At 52.2% G+C, this 21,975-nt stretch overlaps 1 protein-coding gene across 2 annotated transcripts in view; it reads left to right on the top strand.

Annotated features, from left to right (window-relative positions):
- Positions 1 to 21,975, top strand: part of Ppargc1b (PPARG coactivator 1 beta) — a 106,207-nt gene that overhangs the window by 72,797 nt on the left and 11,435 nt on the right. Inside the window, exons 2-10 of one of the 2 annotated variants that reach the window (XR_013438120.1) lie at positions 2,691 to 2,864; positions 8,885 to 9,097; positions 12,307 to 12,423; positions 13,962 to 15,117; positions 15,997 to 16,033; positions 16,495 to 16,559; positions 17,458 to 18,265; positions 20,296 to 20,324; positions 21,280 to 21,355. Coding sequence is in view for 1 of the 2 variants with exons in the window: in XM_013358137.4 (XP_013213591.2) it covers positions 2,691 to 2,864; positions 8,885 to 9,097; positions 12,307 to 12,423; positions 13,962 to 15,117; positions 15,997 to 16,033; positions 16,495 to 16,559; positions 17,458 to 18,265; positions 21,280 to 21,355 (2,646 nt within the window). In the remaining variant the exon portion in view is untranslated. The remainder of the gene's footprint in view (positions 1 to 2,690; positions 2,865 to 8,884; positions 9,098 to 12,306; positions 12,424 to 13,961; positions 15,118 to 15,996; positions 16,034 to 16,494; positions 16,560 to 17,457; positions 18,266 to 20,295; positions 20,325 to 21,279; positions 21,356 to 21,975) is intronic. The other variant, XM_013358137.4, reaches the window with a different exon arrangement.

The following is a 21,975-nucleotide window of genomic DNA, read 5'->3' on the forward strand; positions in this document are numbered from 1 at the left end:
AGGGGATACATTCCTGAAACCATAGATAGTACCAAGTCCTTTATGGACTCTAGTTTTTTCCCAATGCGTACATACACACATTTAATGCCTTTTCCATCTTAACTAAGTATTACCGAGCACAGTGATCAAAATTGTTGCAGTTTGAGGTACAGTTGCAAAACTAGTATGAATTTCTTTTCCTTCCTCACAGATTCATAGATAGAAGATTCATTTGTATTGTAGATTTTAGCAACCATAGCATAGGGTTCCCCACCCCCCTTTCCTCACCTTTTCACCCAAATAAAGTACTCTATGGCTTCTCTTTGGTGTATCTGAGTTGCCAGTGTCTCTGCTCTTGCACTTTGGGACCATTAGTCAGTAAAATAAGTTACTTGGATTTGAATGCAAGCACTACATTACTGTGATAGTGTATCTGATAATTAGGATGGCTACTAAGTGACTAAGGGGTGGGTAGTGTATACAGCATGGATACACTGGACAAAGGAATGACTCATGTCCTGATGGGACAGAGCAGAACTACTCAAGATTTCATCATGCTACTCAGAATGCACCCCCCTCCCCCGTGTAAACTTAGCTAGGCCCCGTGTAAAACTTAGTGAATTGCTTATTTCTGGAAGTTTCTTTTGAATATTTTCAGACTATAGTGGATCAATAGGCAACTGAAAACACAGATAAGGGGGTACAACTGTAATTGCATTTTATTTGAGTGAAAATTTGTTAATATCATCCTCCTGTCTCCCCAACATATGAGCTCCAAGAGGACAGTGGTGTCTCTTTCACCCCTGGCTGCAGCTTTTGGCACAGGGCCCAGCTCACAGTAACTCAGAACTTAATATTTAGGACTGCTGAATGTGTGTGGATTGGAGAAAGAAGGGGCAGGTGGGGCGCAGGGGTCGGGTATGGCCTTGTAGACAGAGACTTGCTGGGCGCAGTGCTGCCTGGCTTGAAAGCCAGAGATGGGCCACTTGTGAGGACGTGGCTGTGATGTTGCCCGTACAGGCAGGACTCTTGCAAAATGCCAATTAAGACATTTGACCCAAATTTGGATAAAAGCCTTTTTCCTGTGTCAAGTTGAGCTAATAATATACATTTATTCATAATTGATGAAGTCTCGTAAGTGGGAACAATTAAGGAAAAGGCCTGAGCAAAACCTTAAGTGTCACCCATTTGCCTTTTTTTTTTTTTTTTCCTTTTTTTGCTGCGGCAGGTCCCACCCTCTCTGCCTGCCGCGAAACACCTTTTTTATCATCGTGGTTGTCGTCACCATTATTTGGTGTCATTATTTGTAGCTGACTTACTGAGCACCTACTGGAGCAGGCTGTAAGTTGCTCTTGGCTCCATAGGCAGTACTGCTGTTTCTGTCCCCATTCTGCAGATGAGGCAGTTGGGTTTCAGAGGGATGAAGGGACCTGCCCAGAGTCTCATGGCTGAGGAGGGGGAAATCTCAACTCAGATCTGCCGGGCCCGGGCAGCCCTCCTTGTCCCTGTGGTGTCCACTTCTGTGTCAGCCTCCCAGCAAGGCTGCTCTGAGTCTGCAGCCCTTCTGTGGTGACAGTTAAACTTGGGAAATGGAGGGAGAAAGTATATTGCCCCTGATTCAGTAGGGCTGGTCCTCACCTGAGAATTTGCATTATTTCTGACATAGCAAGTTCCCAGGTGATGCTGATATCACTGGTCCTGGGACCACCTGCTGTTACCAGAGTCCCACTGACCCCCTTCTCCCCACTCCCACTGCCAGGCAGGTGTGTTTGGATATTTATTATGCTGCATAGAGCAATCTGTAGCTTGATTGTTGTTTCGTTCTGTTTATACGTGTGGGATTATATTCCTGTGGATATTCTACAACTTAGTCTTTTATTTGATTTATCTTGGAGATGATCCGTAGATCTGCCTTATTCTCTACAGTGTTTCAGGATACAGGGGTGCTATGGTTTTATTTGCCTCTTGCCTTCTGAAATGGGTGGCCTTGTGTGTTTTAGATATCACAGATAAACCTCTAAAATCCCTGAGAACATGAGTGTTTCTCCAGAATCTGGTCATCATTCAATAATGTCAGATATTATTGCTGCTATATTTTGTTTCCTCATTAGTATTGAGGATTGTTAGCTTTAAGAAGTTTTCTTGCAGGGACTGGGCATGTGGCTCAAGCGGTAGTGCGCTCGCCTGACATGCGCAGGGCGCTGGGTTCGATCTTCAGCACCACATAAAATAAAATAAAGATGTTGTGTCCACCAAAAACTGAAAAATAAATATTAAAAATTTCTCTCTTTCTCTCTCTCTCTCTCTCTCTCTCTCTCTCTCTCTCTCTCTCTCTCTCTTTAAAAAGAAGAAGAAGTTTTCTTGAAGGTGGGGACACCTGTATAAAGGAGTAACTCTGATTATAGGCTCTAGTCAAGTTTTCAACAAAACAGTTTCAGTAAAAGGAAAGAGGCACCGTGTGGGCAGGGCTTGAGGGATGTGTAGGAGTGCAGAGGAGGAGGAGCGAGAGCCCCAGGGAGGTTGTACCCCCAGGCCTGGCTTAGCTACTGGTAGATTTGTGAGGGGTGGGGTGGATCTTAATAGTTTTGGGACATTTGGCAAAATCTGGCCATGGTCAAGGGTCCGGGTTGGCAGCATTCTGTGTAGGAAGGCCCTGCGTGGGTCAAGCTGTGCTCGGCTCTGATCTGTCTTTTTCCTTCCTGTCTCCGCAGGGTGGGGGTTCTGGGGAGGAGCAACTCTGCGCTGACTTTCCTGAGCTCGACCTCTCCCAGCTGGACGCCAGCGACTTTGACTCTGCCACCTGCTTTGGAGAGCTGCAGTGGTGCCCGGAGACCTCTGAGACTGAGCCCAGCCAGTACAGCCCCGACGACTCCGAGCTCTTCCAGGTAGGCCCTCCCAGCCTCACCAGCCCACCACAGTGCCAGCACTCCTGTCTGCCGCCAAGGTCCTTGGCCCTGCTGCATTACCTTCTATACCCTCTCATGCCAAGAGTCTCCTACCCACCCAGTCTCTTGAGACCTTGTTTCCTCTGGATCTGCACCTGACTTGGGCCAGTTCTCACCCACTTATCTGGCCTGTGTTGTCGCTTCCAGAAAGTAAGGGCTAGAGCCGGGCACCGAGGTGCTCATCTATAATCCCAATGGCTTACATTGGGAGGATGAGGCAGGAATATCATGAGTTCAAAGCCAGCCTCGGCAACTTAGTGAGTCCCTAAGCAACTTAGCAAGACCCTATCTCTAAAGAAAAAATATAAAAAGGGCTGGGGATGTGGCTCAGAGGTTAAGCGCCCCCTGGGTTCAATCTCTGGTTCAAGAAAAGAAAGTAACAGCTAGTGTGACCTGTCCCTCTGTGCCTCCCATAGAGCCACACCCTCTGGGGCTGGGGGCTCCAAAGTCTGTTTCCTACATTGTCTCATTGAACCTCCATGAAGCAGCGCCATTATTTTCCAGATAGGGAAACTGAGGCTTGGAGAGTTAATCAGTAGCTGAACTTGACTCAAACCCAGTCTGCCTTCTGAGCCAGGTCGTTCTGAGAAGGACTCACATTTCTTGAGCACCTGTTCTGTGGTAGGACTGCCCTGTGTATATATTAACTCATTTAATTCTCCTGACAACTCTCAATTGTAAAGACAGCTGTCCCCATCTTCCAGGTGGGGCCTACAGTGGCACCGGCACTGCGTACGCTTAACAAAAGGCAGTGCCAAGAACCACTGTGCATAGACCTCTCAACCCTGTGTGCCCTGGGGGCTCACAATAGGTGGAAGAATATGTGGCCTGGGACAAAGCAAGCTCTGTGTGCGTGGGTGTGGGGGTGAGGCATGGAGGGCAGGGGATGAAATAGGCCGGGCCCTGTTGAAGCTGGGTGCTAGCTTCCTTTTGATTCATTCTTTTTTTTTTTTTTTTTTAATTTTTCTCCCCCGTAAAGACTGGGGAATGGACATGTGGCTGTCTGTGCCTGTATGGCAATTTGACCACACCTTGTGCCACAGGCCCTGCTGGTGTGCCACACGCCATCTCAGGTGGTCCTCCTGACAGATTTTATCAGTCCTTCTAGAAAGGATCACGCAACTCCCTGTGTGTCAGGCACCGTGTCCATCAGTGGACTTCACAGGCTGGCAGGAGGCATTTCCCCAGACCAGGAAACAGCTGCAGTCACTTTTGACAGGGAACTAGAGGAAATGAGCCCAGGAATAGAAAAGGTTCTGCAGGCTGGTGGTCAGGAAAGGCCTCCCAAGGAAGAGAAGGAGGCAGCCGCATGAAGGTCAAAGGGCAGGAGAGGTAGGCAGGGCCTGACCTTGCAATCTTGTGCACCAGGCCAAGAGTCTGGATTTTCCCTGATGCTGTTCTAGCTGTAAGTTTTTACAGGTGAGAAAAGTGAAGTTCAATGATGTGAAGGAGCTTGCCCAAAGTCACACAGTAGGAAGGGTCAGGGAGAAGGCTAAAATCAAAGAGTCCATACCATCACTGCTACACTGAACCCCTTTGCCATGCCCGTGAGGAGTCAGCAGGATTGGACTGAGGTCCTGGCTCCATCCGGGGCCTCTGTTTTCTTCTCTGAACACCAAGGATGCGGCCCTCCCCGTGTGGCTCCTTCCCTCTTTAGGAGGCCAACATCTGAAAATGCTCTTGGGTTGCGCGGAGCTGAGGCGTAGAGCGTGTTGACTGCTTCCTGAGACAGTCCTCACCTAGACAGTGCTGGCCCGCCTGCTCCTTCTGGCCAGACCCCCCCCCCCAGCAGGTCTCTGCTGTAGTCCTGTATTGCATGGAATGGCTTCAGACCCAAGTGAGCCCGGCATAGCCCCTGGGCCCCAGCTCAGTGAGGAAGATGGTCCTCCCAGCTGGCAGAGCTCTGCCCAAGGCCGGCTCTGTCCATTTCTCACCTGTGCACCTGCTGTGCATTTGATTGTGTGCATAGGGCCTGCCCTCACCCCCACGAAGCTGTCATACTCTGTGGGGTCTGTGTCCATACTGTGGGTCATGTCCTGGGCATTGCACGCTGTCAGGGCCTACTATATGGTCATCCAGTGAACACACCCTTTGACTCCTGGCTCTAGAGTTGCCTCCTCCTGAAGCAGCTGGGCAGTGGCTTTCTCTGTGGGTGACCAGCTAGTACACATGTGTCTTCAGACCGTGGGACAATGTGATCTTCATCTGGGGCCCTCACACACTGACTTGATTGTAGCGTTTTTCTTTCCTGCCACAGGTCAGACACAACCAGTATCAAAACCTTGAATGGGCTGGGGCTGGCGCTCAGCCATAGAGCACTTGCCCAGGTTTTCCATTCTCAGTACCACATGTAAATAGATAAAATAAAGGTCTATCAACAACTATATATATATATATATTTATTTTAAGCCAAACCAAACCAAACAAAAAGCCTTGAGCTGGGATCCGGGGGCCCCCTGAGACGAGTGGGAATCACTGCGCCTGGCTGCCTGCGTCCGAGCTGTGTTCTAACAATTGAGTGGCACTATTGCTATGGAAACAGCCTGAGAAGGTGAAGAACAAGCTACAGTTATAAAGATTGACAACCTTTTGGGGGCAGGGACATTGTGTTCCATTTCTCTGTGTGCCTCGGGGTTCTTAGGGCTGAAGCACAAGGGCACTTGGTAACTGTTTCTAGATGAAGCAGCTGTTGGACCATTCTGTGCTGAGTGACCTTGGGCAGGTAGCGCCCTTTGGTGGGCCTCTGTTTTCTCGTGTGTGCATGAAGAGGGAACATGGACTGGATCAGTAGCTTTTAATCTGTTGGGGACAAAGGAGAGTCCCTGAGTTCTTTTAGACTCTGATGAGATTCATGGACCTTCCCCCAGAAAAATGGGGGAGAGGTAATTCTGAGTTTCTTGGCCTCAGTGAAAGGCCCTGGATAGTGGAGGATCTCCAGGTGTTCTTTTAGCCCTGGCAGCCCAAAGGCTGTTCTGAGCCATTCCTTCAAGCCACTCTAGTTCCCCAGTGAAGCATTTCCCTCACATGTCTCGAAGGCTCCTTTTCCTCCAGCTTGAGATCAGCTCAGGAAGGCTGGGGGTGGGGCTGGGTCTATTAATATCCTCCCTCAGCTGATTAACTCTCCATTAATTTGCACTCGGCTTCTAAGCGGAGCAGGGGGAGCTGAGCTAATGGGCCCAGGGAAAAAAGAAGAGGGTGGCCAGCTCCCTGGGATGTGTTAACTTAGGGTGCCTATGGGATGGCCTCGTCTGGAGGGAGCTGGGCTGGCCTGGCAGGTGTGGCCTTTCTTCCCAGCTGACTCTGCGCCTCTAGCCCCACCGGCCTGCCTGTTCCCAAGCTGAGCAGTCTTGGGGAGTGGGCTTTCATTAGTCATTTTCATTTTCACCCTAACCTGGTTGGTGCTTCTTGAGGTCTCTGCCATTTCCTACTCATTTCTGCTCTGGGCCTGGCACTTGGAAAACCATTGTTAGCGCTCTAAGTTCCAGGTTCTCATCCTTGACCCCATCCCTGACTTGCTTAATGACCTTGACAGATCTGTTTCCTGGGGTCTCAGGCCCCTCCAGCCCAAAGAGTAGCAGCTAGGTTGTCTCAGGAGCACCAGCCACGATTGATTAGTAGTTGTAGCCTGGAGCCCTGTGTCAAGAGAGAAACCGGCATGGAAGCCACCAGCACCACAGTCACCTAGTGGTATGGTGCCACGTGTTTGACACGCCTGGTCACTACATCACCCTGAGCCCTTTCAGCTCTGATCTATGTGATAATTCACAATATTTCTGGGCCATTTACTGCAGTTCCTGGGAAAGAGTGGGAATTCTCATCCCATCCAGCACTGGTGATGTCATTTCTGGATGGCTTCCCTCTAGACGCTGGCCTCTGAGACACGGAAGAACCCAGTCTCCCGCCATTGTTCATTGTTCGGTTCATTCATTCCTTCATTCAACAACCCGGCTGTTCCCTAACGGCTGTTAGGGCACAGAGCTAGGTGCTGTCGTCACCACTCCAGGCGTGGCCTGCCTGGAGCCCTGCAGGGGACACCAGCAGGGGCCATATCTTGCCATTCTGTGAGAAAGGGAATGAGATTTAGATGTGGGGAACAATCTGATCAGGGTTACTCTGTCGGTGGCAGAGCCCTGTGTGACCAGCTCCAAACATGGCCACTGGGCCCCGAGTTCCCAGATCTTAACTCACCATCAGATGGGACAAATTGTTCTGGGAACCCAACACTGGGCGTCTGGCCCGAGTGCCCGGGAGGCTGGCAGGTAGGGCATGGGGGCAGCCAGGTGAGCCTTCATTATATGCCAGAGCCACAGTCTCTGGGCCCCTAGCCCCAGGGCTGAGCCAAGCTGGCCACGTCAAGTTCTTCTTTGACCCTTCTTTTATTCTTAGCTCTGTTCTAAAAATTACAAATGCGTTTGTTCTCCTCTCCCCGTGTCCCCCCTTCCAGTTACTCAGCTGCTGCTCCGGCTGCAAGGCTTGGAACAGATTTAGTGCAGCCAAAAGGCCGTCACGAGATGTGTATTTCAGATGAACTTCCTGAGGAAGGGATAAACAGCCTGACCCGGGGTGGGAACGCGTGCTGCGGGAGGCATCCTGTGACAGCATGTGCTTCTGCCAGGACAGGCTTGGGAAGCAGGGGTTCCCGACTGAGGCCCCCATGGCTGACCTGGAAGCAATGTGATCTCTGCTCCCACCTCTGGCCCGGGGCTGGGCTGCGCATGCTCACCCTCAGAGATCAGAGCAGAAAAGGAAATGCTTCTGTTCACCTGTGTGGGGGACCCTGGGTCCAGGACCTGGCTCTGCCCCACATTTGCTGGGTTGCCCTTGACAGGTTTCTGAAATGCCGGGAGCCAGTTTCCTCCCCTGGAAAATGAAGGTTAGAAAGTGCTGCCCTCATTGAGGCCTCTGCACTGGCTTTCCCTTCTGCCCAAGTCTTCTTTCCTAAGCTCTTTGCCTGTCTTTTGCCTAGGTTTGTTAGCTGTACAGAGAGGGCTCCTGTGGCCCGCCTAAATAGCCCGCAGCCTCGGCCACATTCTTTCTTTCCATTACAGCGTCCTTTTATTTTCCTAACGGCTTTTCCCACGTTCTGAAATGGTCTTGATTCTTTCCTGGTTTTCCTCTACTCTCCTTTGGAGGGTAAGCGCAGGGAGGGTAGTGGCTGTATTACCAGTGTACCAGTGTCCAGCACAAAGCTGGGTGCAGAGTAGACATGTGGTAGGGGAGGGAAGGTGGGGGAATCGTCACCACCCCGCCCCCCACCCCCTTGTCATGAGCATAGACATGGGAGCATGGCGGTATAGTCATCATGGCGGCAGAAGCCATAGAGAGTGCTTGTTTTGTGCCAGGAACTGTTTTGGAAGCATCTTACCTATATTAACTTATCTAGTCCCCAACAAGAACCTCTTGGAGTAGGAACTGTTCCCCATTTGACAGGGGAGGAAACTGACTTGCCCAGGGGCCCACTGTTGTTAAGTATTTTGGACCCTGGGATTCACCCAGAGCTCCTGACCACCATACCCACCCCTTCACCCAGCGTGAGCAAGGACAGCAAGCCCTGGGGTCCCCCAGGGAAAGAAATGGTAGCTGCTTTCTTGTTGAACTGCTTATCATTGTCACTGTTGAGCTCTGAACTTCACCCTGCCTGGGCCCCAGGGTCCTGGTGTCTGGGGCCTGCACTGAGCTCCTGCTCTTCATGTTTAGAGCAGCCTCACTCAGGTGGACAGACTTCTGCTCCCCGTCTCCCACTCCAGAGCAGATCCCTTTCCATTCCCACCTACTGCCTGCTGACAAAATTCTGTGATCCTTGGAGTCACCGACTCATTTACTGGGCATCTGCTGTCCCAGGAATCTGAGCGGATCTGATGGGGCACAGGGAGGAGAGGGTTGGCAGGAGGAGGGTGGTGGTCCAGCAGGGTGAACAGCTATGTCCCAGGTGACTGACCCCCTCTACCACTTCCTTCCAGATCGACAGTGAGAATGAGGCCCTCCTGGCGGCGCTCACCAAGACCCTGGACGACATCCCTGAAGATGACGTGGGGCTGGCTGCCTTCCCCGTCCTGGATGGAGGAGATGCACCATGCTGCCCCGCAGCTTCGCCCGCCCCCTTGTCTGCGCCCCCCAGCCCCGCTAAGGAGAGGCCCCCAGCCCCTGCCTCGGACGTGGATGAGCTCTCGATGGTGAGAACCTGTTTCCAGCTGAGACAGTGGTGGAGGCTGCCATTTGGATCTGTCTGCAGGGGTGGGAGTGCAAAGCACCAGTCCAGCCCAACCTGGGTCCCTGTGCATCACGGTGACGTGGTTTCCAGGGGAGGGCCTGGACTGGAGGTGGGAGGCCTCTCTGGGTCTCACCTTTCCCTCCTGTGCAGTGGGACTAGGCTTCATCTACATTCTGTAGGCTCCTTGGGATTTCAAAGACTGACCTTAGTCCTATGTTAAATCCTTGAAATTGCATGCAAACTTTTTCCTAAAGATTATGTACACATGGTAAACATCCAGGCAGGAAGTGTGGACAGTTAAAAGCAAAACCTCCTCAGCCCTCTCACAATTGCTTTGTCCTTCCCCAGAGGTAACCATGGTTACCGATCTGTTATGTGACTTTCCTCTTCACCTAATTTTTTTTTCTTTTTACTACAAAAGGAAGCCTGCTCCTCCACCATTCTGCACCTTACTTTCTCACTTAACATGTGTCTTGGGAACTCTTCCAAATGAACGTATGGAGCTGTGCTGTCCCTCTTGTGGCTGTATAGTGTTCCTGGTTGAGGATGTGTCACATCTGTTTAACCATGTCCCTGCAGATGGATATTTATATTCCTTTAACTCCACCATTGTCCCCAATAGTGCTGCCGTCATATGTAGGCCTTTGCCCCGGGTAAATGGATAAATTCCTAGAAACAGATCCCCTAGGTCCGTGGATGGGGAATTTTTCAGTTTAGACACATCTTTCCAGATTACCCGTCAAAGAGATCATGCCAACTTACACTCCCACCAGCACGTTAAATGCCTTCTGTGAGAGTGTCTGAGGAGTGTCGGAATGTGTGCTTGGAAGAGCAGCTTCCTGGGGAGAAGATGTCAGCTTTGATCAGATTTTCAAAGGGTCTGGACCTCGTGGGTTACTGCCGGGGCTGCCCTCCACTCAGGCTGCGTCGTGCTGCCTGTCTTGGGCTCTTCTCTCACATTGGATCTGTGGCTCCTGGGGGGCCAATGAGGCACAGCCGGAAAACCAGAACCTGTCAGGGCTGGGAGGGTTCTTAGGTCTCAGGGAGTTGGAGCTGGAAAGGTCCTTGGTGACCACCAAGCCCAACTCTGAGGCTGACTTCACCCAAGGTCAAGCAGAAAGTTGGTGCACCAGTGAAGACTAGAACCCAAGTCTTCTGACTCTTGGTTGAAGGTACTCTGTCTTCTCTCTTTGGGGTCTTTAAGGTCCTCAAAGCAGTGGGAAATATTTAGTAAGTACCTACTATGTGCTGACACAGAATATTTCCAATCTCACATCATGGCTTCTGCCAATGGGACCCTGCTTCATTCCAGAATGGAGTTAAACTGCCTGAGTGTGAATCCCATCCCTGCCAATCAGTGCTTGTGGTTCTCTGAGGCACACAGCCTCCTTAAGCCTCTCTGACTCAGTTTCCTGACCCATTCGGGTGGGATAATAGTTCCATCTCAAAGGCTATTAGGAGACTATACAGCAGGTATTATATAGGGAGCATTTAGAACAGTACCTGGCATATATGCTTGCTCAGTAGACATTAGCTAATTCATAGTCCTGGCACAACCCTTGGAAGTAACAAGAATCCTCAGTGCCATTTCTTAAAGAGGCAAAGAGCGACCCCTGCTGGTCAAAGGTGGTTTCCTGGTCAAGTCTCCATCTGCCTTCACCCCACACTCTGAGCACTTCTGTTATAGACGCTTCTAGGCTCATACTTCTAGGAACCAAACTCACTGTCTAGGCCCTCAGTATACTGCCAGTTCTAGAAAGGCCCAATGAAGTCATCCAGACCCCAGGTCTTGTCCTGGATCCCAGAATATCCACCCATGGACTTCGAAGGATCCATGGACCTCTGCATGTCTCTTGTGTTTTCCGAGGTCAGCAGTTTCTGTTACATTCTGAGAGTCAAAAAGAAGGTTCTGGTCCATTCATTTTGCCTCCCTGTCCTTGGTATGCCAAGGGTCTTTTCCAATCCAAAGTCAGAGTCACAGGCCTGCGTGTGGTTTGGGGTATAGCAAGATCATGGGCTCCTCAGGAGGCCCAGCCTTTGGTGTTCGCTGGGTGCTTTGGGGGCATGTCCCCCAGGATGTAAAATTCCATCACATTTCTTGCCTAGTTCTCAGCTCTGATGGATCCTGGGAAGAACCTGCAGATGTGCTCAGCCTCTGTTCTTTCAGCTTGGATGCCTTGTGTGCCTGCCCACGGGGCTCAGAAGCAGGGGAGTTCAACAATCTTTGTAGAAAAAAAAAAAACCTGGAACAAAAGTCTAACGAGCTAACTGTAACATTATTCCACCTGTGTAAAAATATCTGAGTGGGTTGGAGGTGACATATCGATGTGTATTCTTGTATGATCAGTGCCACCATCTCCGGGATAGGGTCACAAGAAAGTAGTTAGTGGCACTTGCCTCCGAGAAGGAGAAAGGGACCTTGGGCAGGAGGAAGACTCTTTATGTGTATGCATGTGTGTGTAGAACCCTGAAGTGCTCTACCACTGAGCCACATCCTCAGTTATTTTTATTTATTTTTTGTTTGTTTGTTTTGAGGCAGGATCTCATTTACCGAGCCTGGCTTCCAAATTTTTGATCCTCCTGCCTCAGTCTCCTGAGTCACTGGGATTTCAGGCATGAGCCACTGCACCCTGCTAGGAGGAAGCCTGTCTTTTAATTTTCCATTTTAGTATTTGGATATTTATAAGTATTACTTACATAATCAAAGAAATTAAATTTTTAAAGGTAGTATGAATGAACAAAAGGGAAATCCGCTGGAATCTCACATCAGAGAATCATTTTGGTACCTAATCTCCCAGATGTTGTGTGTGTGTGTGTGTGTGTGTGTGTGCACACGCGCGTGCACGCACTCGCGTGCATGTGTGTGTCTAGTGCAAGTATATGCAGATTGCCTGGTACTGTTTTAACAGCAGGTGGGTAGGCATTACCCATGATGTGTTTGGGTTTCTCAAAGTCATTGCTAAGCTCTTGGGTTGGTGATTCTGAAAGGACTTACAAGATAGTGGGACATTTGTGTGTGTTTAGGATCACTAGACAATCAACTTCCTGTACTTACTGTATTGGGAGCATCATTCTAGACTGTCACATGCTCTCCCCGTAGTCTGGTGCTGGATCAGGGCGGGGTCAGCCTTGGGGCTGGCCATGCATCTCTCCCTTTGCTTCTCCCCCCAGTTGCAGAGGCTTCTCCTGGCTACGTCTTCCCCGACATCAAGCTCTGACATCCAGAAGGAGGGGACCACCTGGCGCCAGGCCAGCCTCAGGTCTAGAAGTCAGCGGTCTTGTGTCAAGGTATTTCTGCACCTGCCCAGAAGTCTACCTGAGATCCCAGGCGGCCTCTTAGGGCACCACCGTCACCGCTGGCTAGGGATGGCAGGTTTGGTCCCCAGCAGCCTCTCTTGCTGCTGCTCACATAGACCTTGCAGAGTGCGCTCCTGGAAGGAACGCTGGGCTTTGACATGCCTCCGTGCGTCAGGCACTGATAGGCATTAACACAGGTTAGAGCTGACCGAGGAAGGTGTGGCCAGCATGGGGCTCAAGTTCTAACAGGGTGACAGACCAAAGTAGGATCATCCTCAGAGGTGAAGGCCACAGTCAACAGAGCACTAGGATTTCTTTCCTGGGAAGCCATTGGAGAGTTTGGTGCTCTGAACTCCAAGGGCTAAAGCATGTCCTCTTTCTTTCTTGGTCCTCATTGTCCAAGCCTAAGGAGGAGGGGTTCCTGCTCCTCAAAGCCACATTCAGTCTTCTGCCCTCTGCCCCTGAACACTCCTCCAGGGGACAGCTGCACATGGTTCTGCACTCTAGAAGCAGAATCAGGTGCCTGCCTGACAGGGGTGCAGTGTGGGAGCCTCTCCCCTTGCTGGCGTCCCCAGGGGGCAGGCCCCTGTCCCTGCGCTACCTCCCAAAGGCCTACCCTCTTGTGTGTTTCATTTTTCAAGGGGCAGCAACCAAGACCCTCCATGAGCCAGTGCTGCCCTTTGCAGGGCTGGGAGGCCCAGCAGAAAGGGAGACAGCTGACAGCCATTGTTAGAAAGCCCCAGCAAAACTGCAAGTGGGCCTGGGAGGGAAGTGGACGGTGAGGGGGGCAGAGAAGGCTCGAGTGACGTCAGCTGGTGCTAGATTACAGAGGACCTCGGATACCTGCCCAAGCAGCCTCCCCTTATCCTTTGGGCTCTGGGAAGCTGCTAAATTGTTTTCTTTTTATAACAACTTTATTCGAGTGCCATTTGTACGTCATGAAAGCCCCCTGTTTGTTGTTTTTGTTTTGTTTTTGAGTGGGAATCACACTGGGTTGCCCAGGCTGGGCTCAAGTGATCACTCAGCCCCCAGAGTGTTGGAAAGCCACCTATTTAAAAAGAATAATTCTATGATTTTTAGTAATTCTGTAGGCTTGGGCAGTCATGACCACGGTCCAGTTTTAGAACTTACCCATCATCCCAGAATGCTTCCCGACATCCCTGTTTATTGCAAATCCTTCCCACAGCCCACCCCAGGCAGCCACCAGTCCACTTCCTGGCCCTATTGCTGATGGGTGTGGGGTGGGGATGTGGGATGCTCACAGCAGGCCTTGGATACATCTGGCAGGGTCTGCAAGGGCCAAATTCCATTGCTGGGAGACATGTTAGGGGCTGGGTATTCTTTCATTCTTTACCAACCAAATATGGCTGGGTGCCAGGTTCGGGGCTGAAGGCAGGAAATGAAAGGAAGGAAACCTAGCTATTTCCATGATGCAGCGCAAGACTTTGGGCCAGCTCTGGCCGTGGGGATATGGGGCAGAGGGAGTAGTGTGTCCCTCCCTCCTCACTCTGGCCTCTTTCTCATTCTAGACGGACAGCACCCAGGATAAGAAGGCCCCCATGCAGCGGTCTCCCAACAGGAGTTGTGCAGAACTGCATAAGCACCTCACCTCGGTGCCGTCCTGCTCCCAGGCAAAAGCCTCCTCCCCCGACAGGGGACTGCAGCCAGCACTGCCCCCGAGTCCCCAGCTCCTTGCCAAGAAGGAGGAGGAGCCAGGGGAGGACTGTCTGAGTCCCCAGCCAGCTCCAACCTCTCCCCGGAACTCCCTGGCACCGGGCAGGGCGAGCCCCAGTGCCCAGGTTCCCCAGGAGGACGTGCAGGCCATGGTGCAGCTCATTCGATACATGCACACCTACTGCCTCCCCCAGAGGAAGCTGCCCCCACAGGCCCCAGAGCCACCCCCCCAGCCATGCAGCAGCCCCTCCAGGGCCAGGCCCCGGCACCCCTCCAAAGCCTCCTGGGCTGAGTTCTCCATCCTGCGGGAACTCTTGGCTCAAGATGTCCTCTGCGATGTCAGCAAACCCTACCGCCTGGCCACGCCAGTCTATGCCTCCCTCACTCCCCGGCCGAGGCCCAGGCCCCCCAAGGACAACCAGGCCTCCCCCGCTCACCCTTCCCCGGTGGAGGAGGTGAGGGTGGCGGCTTCCCCCAAGAACACTGGGCCCAGGCCAAGCCTGCGCCCGCTGCGCCTGGAGGTGAAGGGGGACATTAGCCGCTCTACCAGGCTGCAGCAGCAGGAGGAGGAAGAGGAGGAGGAAGAAGAGGAGGAGGAAGAAGAAGAAAAAGAAGAGGAGGAAGAGGAAGAAGAGGAGGAGGAGGAGGAGGAGTGGGGCAGGAAGAGGCCGGGCCGAGGCCTGCCGTGGGGCAGGCTGGGGAAGAAGCTGGAGAGCTCTGTGTGCCCAGTACGCCGCTCCCGGAGACTGAACCCCGAGCTGGGCCCCTGGCTGACATTCACTGATGAGTTGCTGGTCTCCTCAGAGCCCCAAGGTGCTCTGCCTTCGCTATGCCTGGCTCCCAAGGCCTATGACATGGCAGGAGAGCTGGGCAGCCCCACAGACGAGGACAGTGGCCAAGACCAGCAGCTCCTACGAGGACCCCAGATCTCTGCCCTGGAGAGCCCCTGTGAGAGTGGGTGTGGGGACACGGATGAGGACCCCAGCTGCCCACGCCTCCCTTCCAAAGGTGGTAAGCATCAGTGGTCTACGAGAGAGAGGGGCAGGGTGGATGTGGCCCTGGAGCCCCCATGCTCAAGTCCCCAACCCCATGTGGCAGGTCCCTTTCCCTCTCTGGCTTTCTTCCCACTTTCCTGTCTGTACACTGGGCTTTTGGGGCAGACTTTCAGGAAGGCACCAGTACACCTCTGAGTTTTTCATCACGCATGGTCAAGGTACTGCTTAAAGAACAGGGAGCGAGATGCTGGCCTTCCTGGGGCCTGTTTCAGTGATGGGGACAGGCAATCCAAAAGTAAACAGAAAGGAGGATGATCACAAATTGCGGTAGGTGCCCGAAGAAGACTGACCAGGGCTGATGTGGCAGAGATGTGTCCGTAAGTTCATCTCCACAGTGGAGCTGAATTTTAAATGCTGATGACAGTGGTGATCGTCATCTATTGGGTACTTCCCATGCCAGGCACTGGTCTGAAATGTGACATAGATCTCCCCTTTGATTTCTCCAAGAAACCTGTGTGGTAGGCACGGTGATCATCTCCATTTGAAGACACAGAAAGTGAGGCCCAGAGCTGGGTAGTGATCCGCCCTGAGCAGGACTGTCCAGAACCCACAGGGGCAGGGCAGTCTGAGCTCTTTGCCACTGTGCTCCTCAGTGGCCAGAAGGGGTTGACCTTGTGCCCATCTACTCTTTCTGTAGAGTCAAGGTGATGGGATGGAGGTGGACTTGAGCTCTTCCTGTCCTTCCTTAACATGGCCACGGTGTTTGGGTCACCTGCCCAAAGGGCTTTGGTGCTTGCCCCGCCCCTGGAAATTTGAGGTCTCTGGAGGGGAAACGTCTGCTCATGATGCCACGAGAGGGAAGCTCATTTTGCTTTTTTTTTTGTCTTATTTTCAGACTCTCCCAGGTGCCTCATGCTGGCCTTGTCACAAAGGTAGATTTTTAGAAATTATTGGTATATTACTCTGTGAGCTGTTGTCTTGTTGGACTTGTGTGTTGGGGAGGGGTTCACCAGGCCATTTCATAAGCTGCCCTCCCCAGGACGCCGCAAAGAGTGCTTTTCTCCCAAGGGAAAAGCTGATAATGCCATGTGACTTGGGGCAAGTTCCGTTCCCCCTCTGGACCTCAGTGGCCCCATCTGTCTAAATAAGGAGGCCCACCTTGTCCTCTCCTCACCCTCCAGCAAACCTTGCCTGAGTTTCCTAAAAGCAACTTGAACTCCTCCAACAGCCAGGGTAGGGTCCCCCAGCACATTCTCCCAGTGCCCCACTCCCCTTCCATGGCAGCAGAACCAGGATCCATCTTAGTATCTCCTCACCCCCCCTCAAATGCTCAGGGCAGTGGAAGCCCGCTACTGACCGCCATTTTCCTTTCTGTCTTCCCTGCCCCCATCAGTGACCCTCCTTTTGGCAAGAAGAGCTTTGAGCAGACCTTGACAGTGGAGCTTTGTGGCACGGCAGGTGAGCAGGGGGCGCAGCTGGTGGAGTGCCTTTGGGGGCGTGGCAAGACTCCTGGCCATGCATGTCCCACATCCTCCTCCTTCCCTGGAGGAGCCCGCAGTCTTGTGAGGGACAGACTCATGCCCTGTCAAACGCTGTTTGATGTGCTTTTATTTCATAAAAGCTTTGACAGCACAGGAGGGTCAGGGCTGGGCAGAGTGCAGGGCAAGGGGCATGAGTTGCCTTCAAGGATGAATGGACATTGGAAAGACAAAGGGGAAGGGTGTGCCTGGCAAGAGACTCAGCCAGGCAGAGGGGTGGAGGTGTGGAGGAGTGGAATTCCCAGGGCACACTGGATATGCTGGTCACCTGGTCTTTCTAAGTGGTAGAGGGCAGGTCAGGAAAAGCAGCCACAAAAGAGCTAAAATGCAGAGGTGTCTGGTCTTGACCCTGTAGGCCTTCAGGAGCTCCAGAGAGGAGGAGCTGGGCAAGTTCCTCTGGTGCATTGGGGAGAACGGAAGCCAGGGTCAGGTGCAGGAGCAGCAAGAACACGATGGTAGTCAGATCCAGGTGGGCAGTTTTGCCCATGCAGCCTGCCCTGATGTATGCTGGGAGACACCTGGAGCAGGCCCCTTTGGATGATGGGAGGTGGAACAGGAAAAGCTCTCTGATGACTTGGGCTTTTGCTACCATTACCAACCCACAGAAGGGACAGCACACTCGTTTTGTCACATGCCAACTCCACAGAATTGAAGCAGTAGTGCAGGATCAATTAGTGAAGCCTACCCTCTGTCTGTGGGGGTGGCACATAGCCACTTCTTTGCCATCCTAAATCCCAAATTCCAAATTAAGGGTTGGGATTTGTTCCTTGGAGAAGGAAGCTGCCTTCACCGCATGTATTTCTCCCCTTGCTGGGCAGGACTCACCCCACCCACCACACCCCCATACAAGCCCACCGAGGAGGACCCCTTCAAGCCGGATATCAAGCACAGCCTGGGCCAAGACACAGCCCCCAGCACCCCCGCCCCTGAGGCTCTCCAGCTCACGGCCACCACAGGGCCTGCCCACAAGCTGCCCAAGAAGCACCCAGAGCGCAGCGAGCTTCTGTCCCACCTGCGGCATGCCACGGCCCAGCCGGCCTCCCAGGCTGGCCAGAAGCGCCCCTTCTCCTGTTCCTTTGGAGACCATGATTACTGTCAGGTGCTCAGGCCAGAGGGCACTATGCAGAGGAAGGTGCTGAGGTCCTGGGAGCCATCTGGGGTCCATCTTGAGGACTGGCCCCAGCAAGGTGCCTCCTCAAAGGCTGAAATGCAGGCCTCTAGGAAGGAGGAAGCCCGAAGCTGTGAGGCCAGTGCCCCGCCCAAGGACAGCGCTCAGCTGAGAGACCACGAGATCCGCGCCAGCCTCACCAAGCACTTTGGGCTGCTGGAGACGGCTCTGGAGGACGAAGACTTGGCTTCGTGCAAGAGTCCTGAATATGACACGGTCTTTGAGGACAGCAGCAGCAGCAGTGGTGAGAGCAGCTTCCTCCTGGAGGAGGAAGATGAGGAGAGGGAGGAGGAGGACGATGAAGAAGAGGACTCAGGGGTCAGCCCCCCTCGCTCTGACCACTGCCCCTACCAGAGCCCACCCAGCAAGGCCAGTCGGCAGCTCTGTTCCAGAAGCCGCTCTAGCTCTGGCTCCTCATCCTGCCGCTCCTGGTCACCAGCCACCCGGAGGAACTTCAGGTAAGGCTGGATGACCTCGGGAGGGGCAGTGGACAGCTGAGGGCTCCCTTCCCCAGGGTGCCAGAGGAGGAAGGAGATGTGGGAAAAGTCCTCTGATACTAGGGCTGCATCTCCTGGTGTGGCTGTGTGCTGGTCAGAGGCCCTGAAGATAGCCCCCTCTTGGGTGAGTTGTGGTGTGTTCCTGGAGGCAAGCAAAGCCTGGCATGTGGCACTCAGGTGTGTTCCAGATCTCTTGGCCATTCATGGCCTTGTCTCAATGAAATTGCTCCTATTCTATTTTCTGCTTCTGTATTTGTCAAATGGATAGGTTTTCTGCAAATGTTCACAGGCCCACATAGTTTAAAACCTATACAACATTAACACGTAAAAGAAGGGTTAATGTAGCTATTGCTGGGTGTGGTGGTGCATGCCCGCAATCCCAGTGGCTCAGGAGGCTAAGGCAAGAGGATTGGAAGTTCAAGGCCAGCCTGAGCAACTTAGCAAGATCCTGTCTCAAAAAATAAAAAGGACTGGGGATATATAGCTCAGTGGTAGAGTGCTCTTGGGCTCAATCTCCAATATCACAAGGAAAAAAATAATTAATGTTCTGAAAAATACCTGGATTAAAGCAGTGATGAGCTTTATTCCCATTTCTTGGTCCTGCTAAACTGTGCATTGCTTCCTGACTTCAGCATGGGCCGCCCCTCTAAAAGCCCTGTGGAGAGACTATGCGTCATGAGCTTGTTTGCTCACACCATCTTTGTGCACTGAACCAGACAAGAGAGGGAACCAGTCCAAAAGTCAGCTGGGGAGCTAGGCAGAGAGCATGGAGGCTTGGCACATTTGGAGGAACTGGCTGCTCTCTGATTCATCCTGGGCAGGGGTGTGGGCAGTCAGTGCCCTTCCTGCCCCTGTGCCGAAGGTGTGCCTGAGTGGCCACTAGGTGGCGTTCCTGGGTCCAAGCAGCAGAAGCACCTGGAGGGTTTAAGCTCCACCAAGTATCTGAATCTGTGGGGGAGGAGAATTTGCATTTCTAACCAGTTCCCAGGTAATGATGACATTGCCAAAGTGCCATCCTCTGAGATCAGAATTCAGGTCATATAGATGTACCTTTTCTTAGAAAAAGTCAGCTTTATAATTGCACATTTATACCCATGGCTCTTAATTGTTTGAACATCTCCTTAAAGCAAAGGCCTTTCTCCCCATTAAATTGCGCATAAACATCAATTTTAGGGATTCGTGGACTCCCCACAAAACCAACATTAAGAAGCCCTAAATCATCTGTTCCTGAAAATGAGTTCCCTAGCACTTTCTCTAATCAGCCCTTTTCCGTACTAAGGCGGGAGACATGGGTCCCAGTTGTCTTCCAGCAGACCTCTCTGAGGATGTCTTTCTGGGCCTGTCTTTCTGGCTGCATTCTTCTTTCCAGGGGCAGCTTTGGCCTTGAAACCCTCCATGGTCAAGGTTCAGTTCTAGCCTTGCTTTGCTGTGAAATAACTGATTTCCACACAAGACAGTATCCTTTGTGAAGGTTTACTCAGAGTACTTCCAGAGCTCTCCTGACCTTGAAGCCATCCCCCATGACCAGAGCAGAAGCTCTCTGACCTCTTTCTGACTTGCTTGGCTCAGGTTTAGAGCTGAGCCTGCAATCCCAGGCCCAGAGCTGAGACCCTCTCTGGAACTCCCACAGGTTCTCCTTTTTCTCATCTCACTTTTGGCTTTGTCTGCTCACTAGAAGGAGTAAATTGGTTATCTCAGTCCCTGCTCAGCTGCTGGGCAGGACTGGGTACCTGACAAGCCTGGCAAACTCATACTTGTCCTTCTCCAGCCCCACTATCTTCATCATTACCCAGTCTCAGGCAATAAGCAGCATGTCGAGGCTAGTTTAATAGCATAAATTGAACTCCACAATACCTTCCAGACACTCTTAGCCCTTTAGGTGGGGAATGTTGACCAATTCTGTTGCAAATGAGTGATGACCAGTTATTCTATAGCACTTTTTTTTTATGGATACAATATCTTTGTTTATTTTGTTTTTATGTGGCGCTGAGGATCGAATCCAGTGCCTCACATGTACAAGGCAAGTGCTCCACCACTGAGCCACAACCCCAGCCCTATTCTATAGTACTTTAAAATTTGCAAATCACATACCTCTTACCCTATTTGAGCCTCACAGATGCATGTGGAGGGCCTAGCTGCTTTTTATCCTCATTTTATAGATGAGGTAGCTAAGGCTTAGAGAGGTTAAATTTAAAAAACCGAGCAAGTGTTTATTGTAGTTTCTGGGTGAAGCATTTATGTGCATTTTTAAAAAATTTAATCCTCACCAATGACCAAAGAGGAGGTGGACTCAATTGATTATCCCTATTTTATAGATAAAGAAGTAGAGCTGAGAGGGCTTAAGTGACTGGTCCAAGGTCACCCAGCAGCAGGCGATGGAGCCCAGCCCTAACACTGGCTATCTGAGCCAGAGTTCTTATCCTCTAAGTTCTGTTCTCAAGGACTCAGACTGGAGTAGGGAAGAGTGGGGAGGGCTGCAGTATGTGGATGATAAGCCCCAGAGCTCAGCCAAACACAGGGAGCTGGGAAGGACAAGTGGGGAGCTGTTCCTGGCTGGACACCAATCAGTAGAGAGCATTGGTTCTGGAGCCAGACTATCTCCTCACTCAGACCTCTCCCCTTTCTAGCCTTAGGCAAATCCCATCCTGAACCTGAGGCTCTGGTGTTTCATCTGGAAAACATGCTTCATAGGATTTTTGGCCCTTTCCACCCCTAATGGCAGAGAAAGGCAAGGCACAGAAGGGCGGAGTCATAATTAGTGCCCCAGCGGTCCAGGTATCTAGGCCTAGAGGCCAGCGCAAGACCCTGGACTCTCATCGCCCAGGGGAAGCTGGACTTCTGGTGGACCCTAGAGAAGTCCTTGCCCCGCCCCCAGAAGCTCCGCCTCCCAGCAGCCCCGCCCCCAGGAGCCCCGTGCCCCGCCCGTCCAGCTCCTTCCGGAGAGTGAGTGCCTCTGCTTTGCTTTTCACTGACAGATGTGAGAGCAGAGGGCCGTGTTCAGACGGAACCCCAAGCATCCGGCATGCCAGGAAGCGGCGGGAAAAGGCCATTGTAAGTGATCTGGGGCCCCCCCAGCCCCGAGCCCCCAGGATGGCTAGCAGGCGTGAGAGGCCGCTCAGCCTTCAACCCATGCCTTTGGGCTAAGGGACTGTGGCCTGCAGAACACAGTTTTTTCTCCTCATTTGAATATCACCAGGGTCACCTAAGGCTATTAAAAGTGGCAACCTGGCAGAGTTCAGCCAATAGGCTGGACATGAGGTACACAGTTGGTGGCGATTTAGAGCTTAGCTTCAGGGGTCTTGAGGAGGCCAAGAGGAGAGGTGGAGTAGTGGGGAGCAGAACCAGGCTGACCATGTCACAAGCCAGCCCTGCCACCACCCTCTGTGTGACCTTGGACAGGTCCTAATCTTCCTTGAGCCTCAGTTTTGTCATCTGCACATGAGGATGCTGGGCTTGGTGCTTCCTAAGGTTTTTCCCAACTTAATCAGAGCGAAAAGACCAAGACAGCCTTCCCCCCTCTCTACCCACCTCCCTGATCCTCTCCCAGAGTTTGTCCCCAGGCTGTGAAGGATCCATCAGTAGCCTGCAGTGGGGAGCTATAGCCAGCCAGCTGTGTGGTACCACTAGAGAGGAGGGAGGGAAAGTAGGACAGAAATGCAAAAGGACAGATG

Source organism: Ictidomys tridecemlineatus, chromosome 1 (genome assembly GCF_052094955.1).
Source record: "Ictidomys tridecemlineatus isolate mIctTri1 chromosome 1, mIctTri1.hap1, whole genome shotgun sequence".
Classification (NCBI taxonomy): domain Eukaryota; kingdom Metazoa; phylum Chordata; class Mammalia; order Rodentia; family Sciuridae; genus Ictidomys; species Ictidomys tridecemlineatus.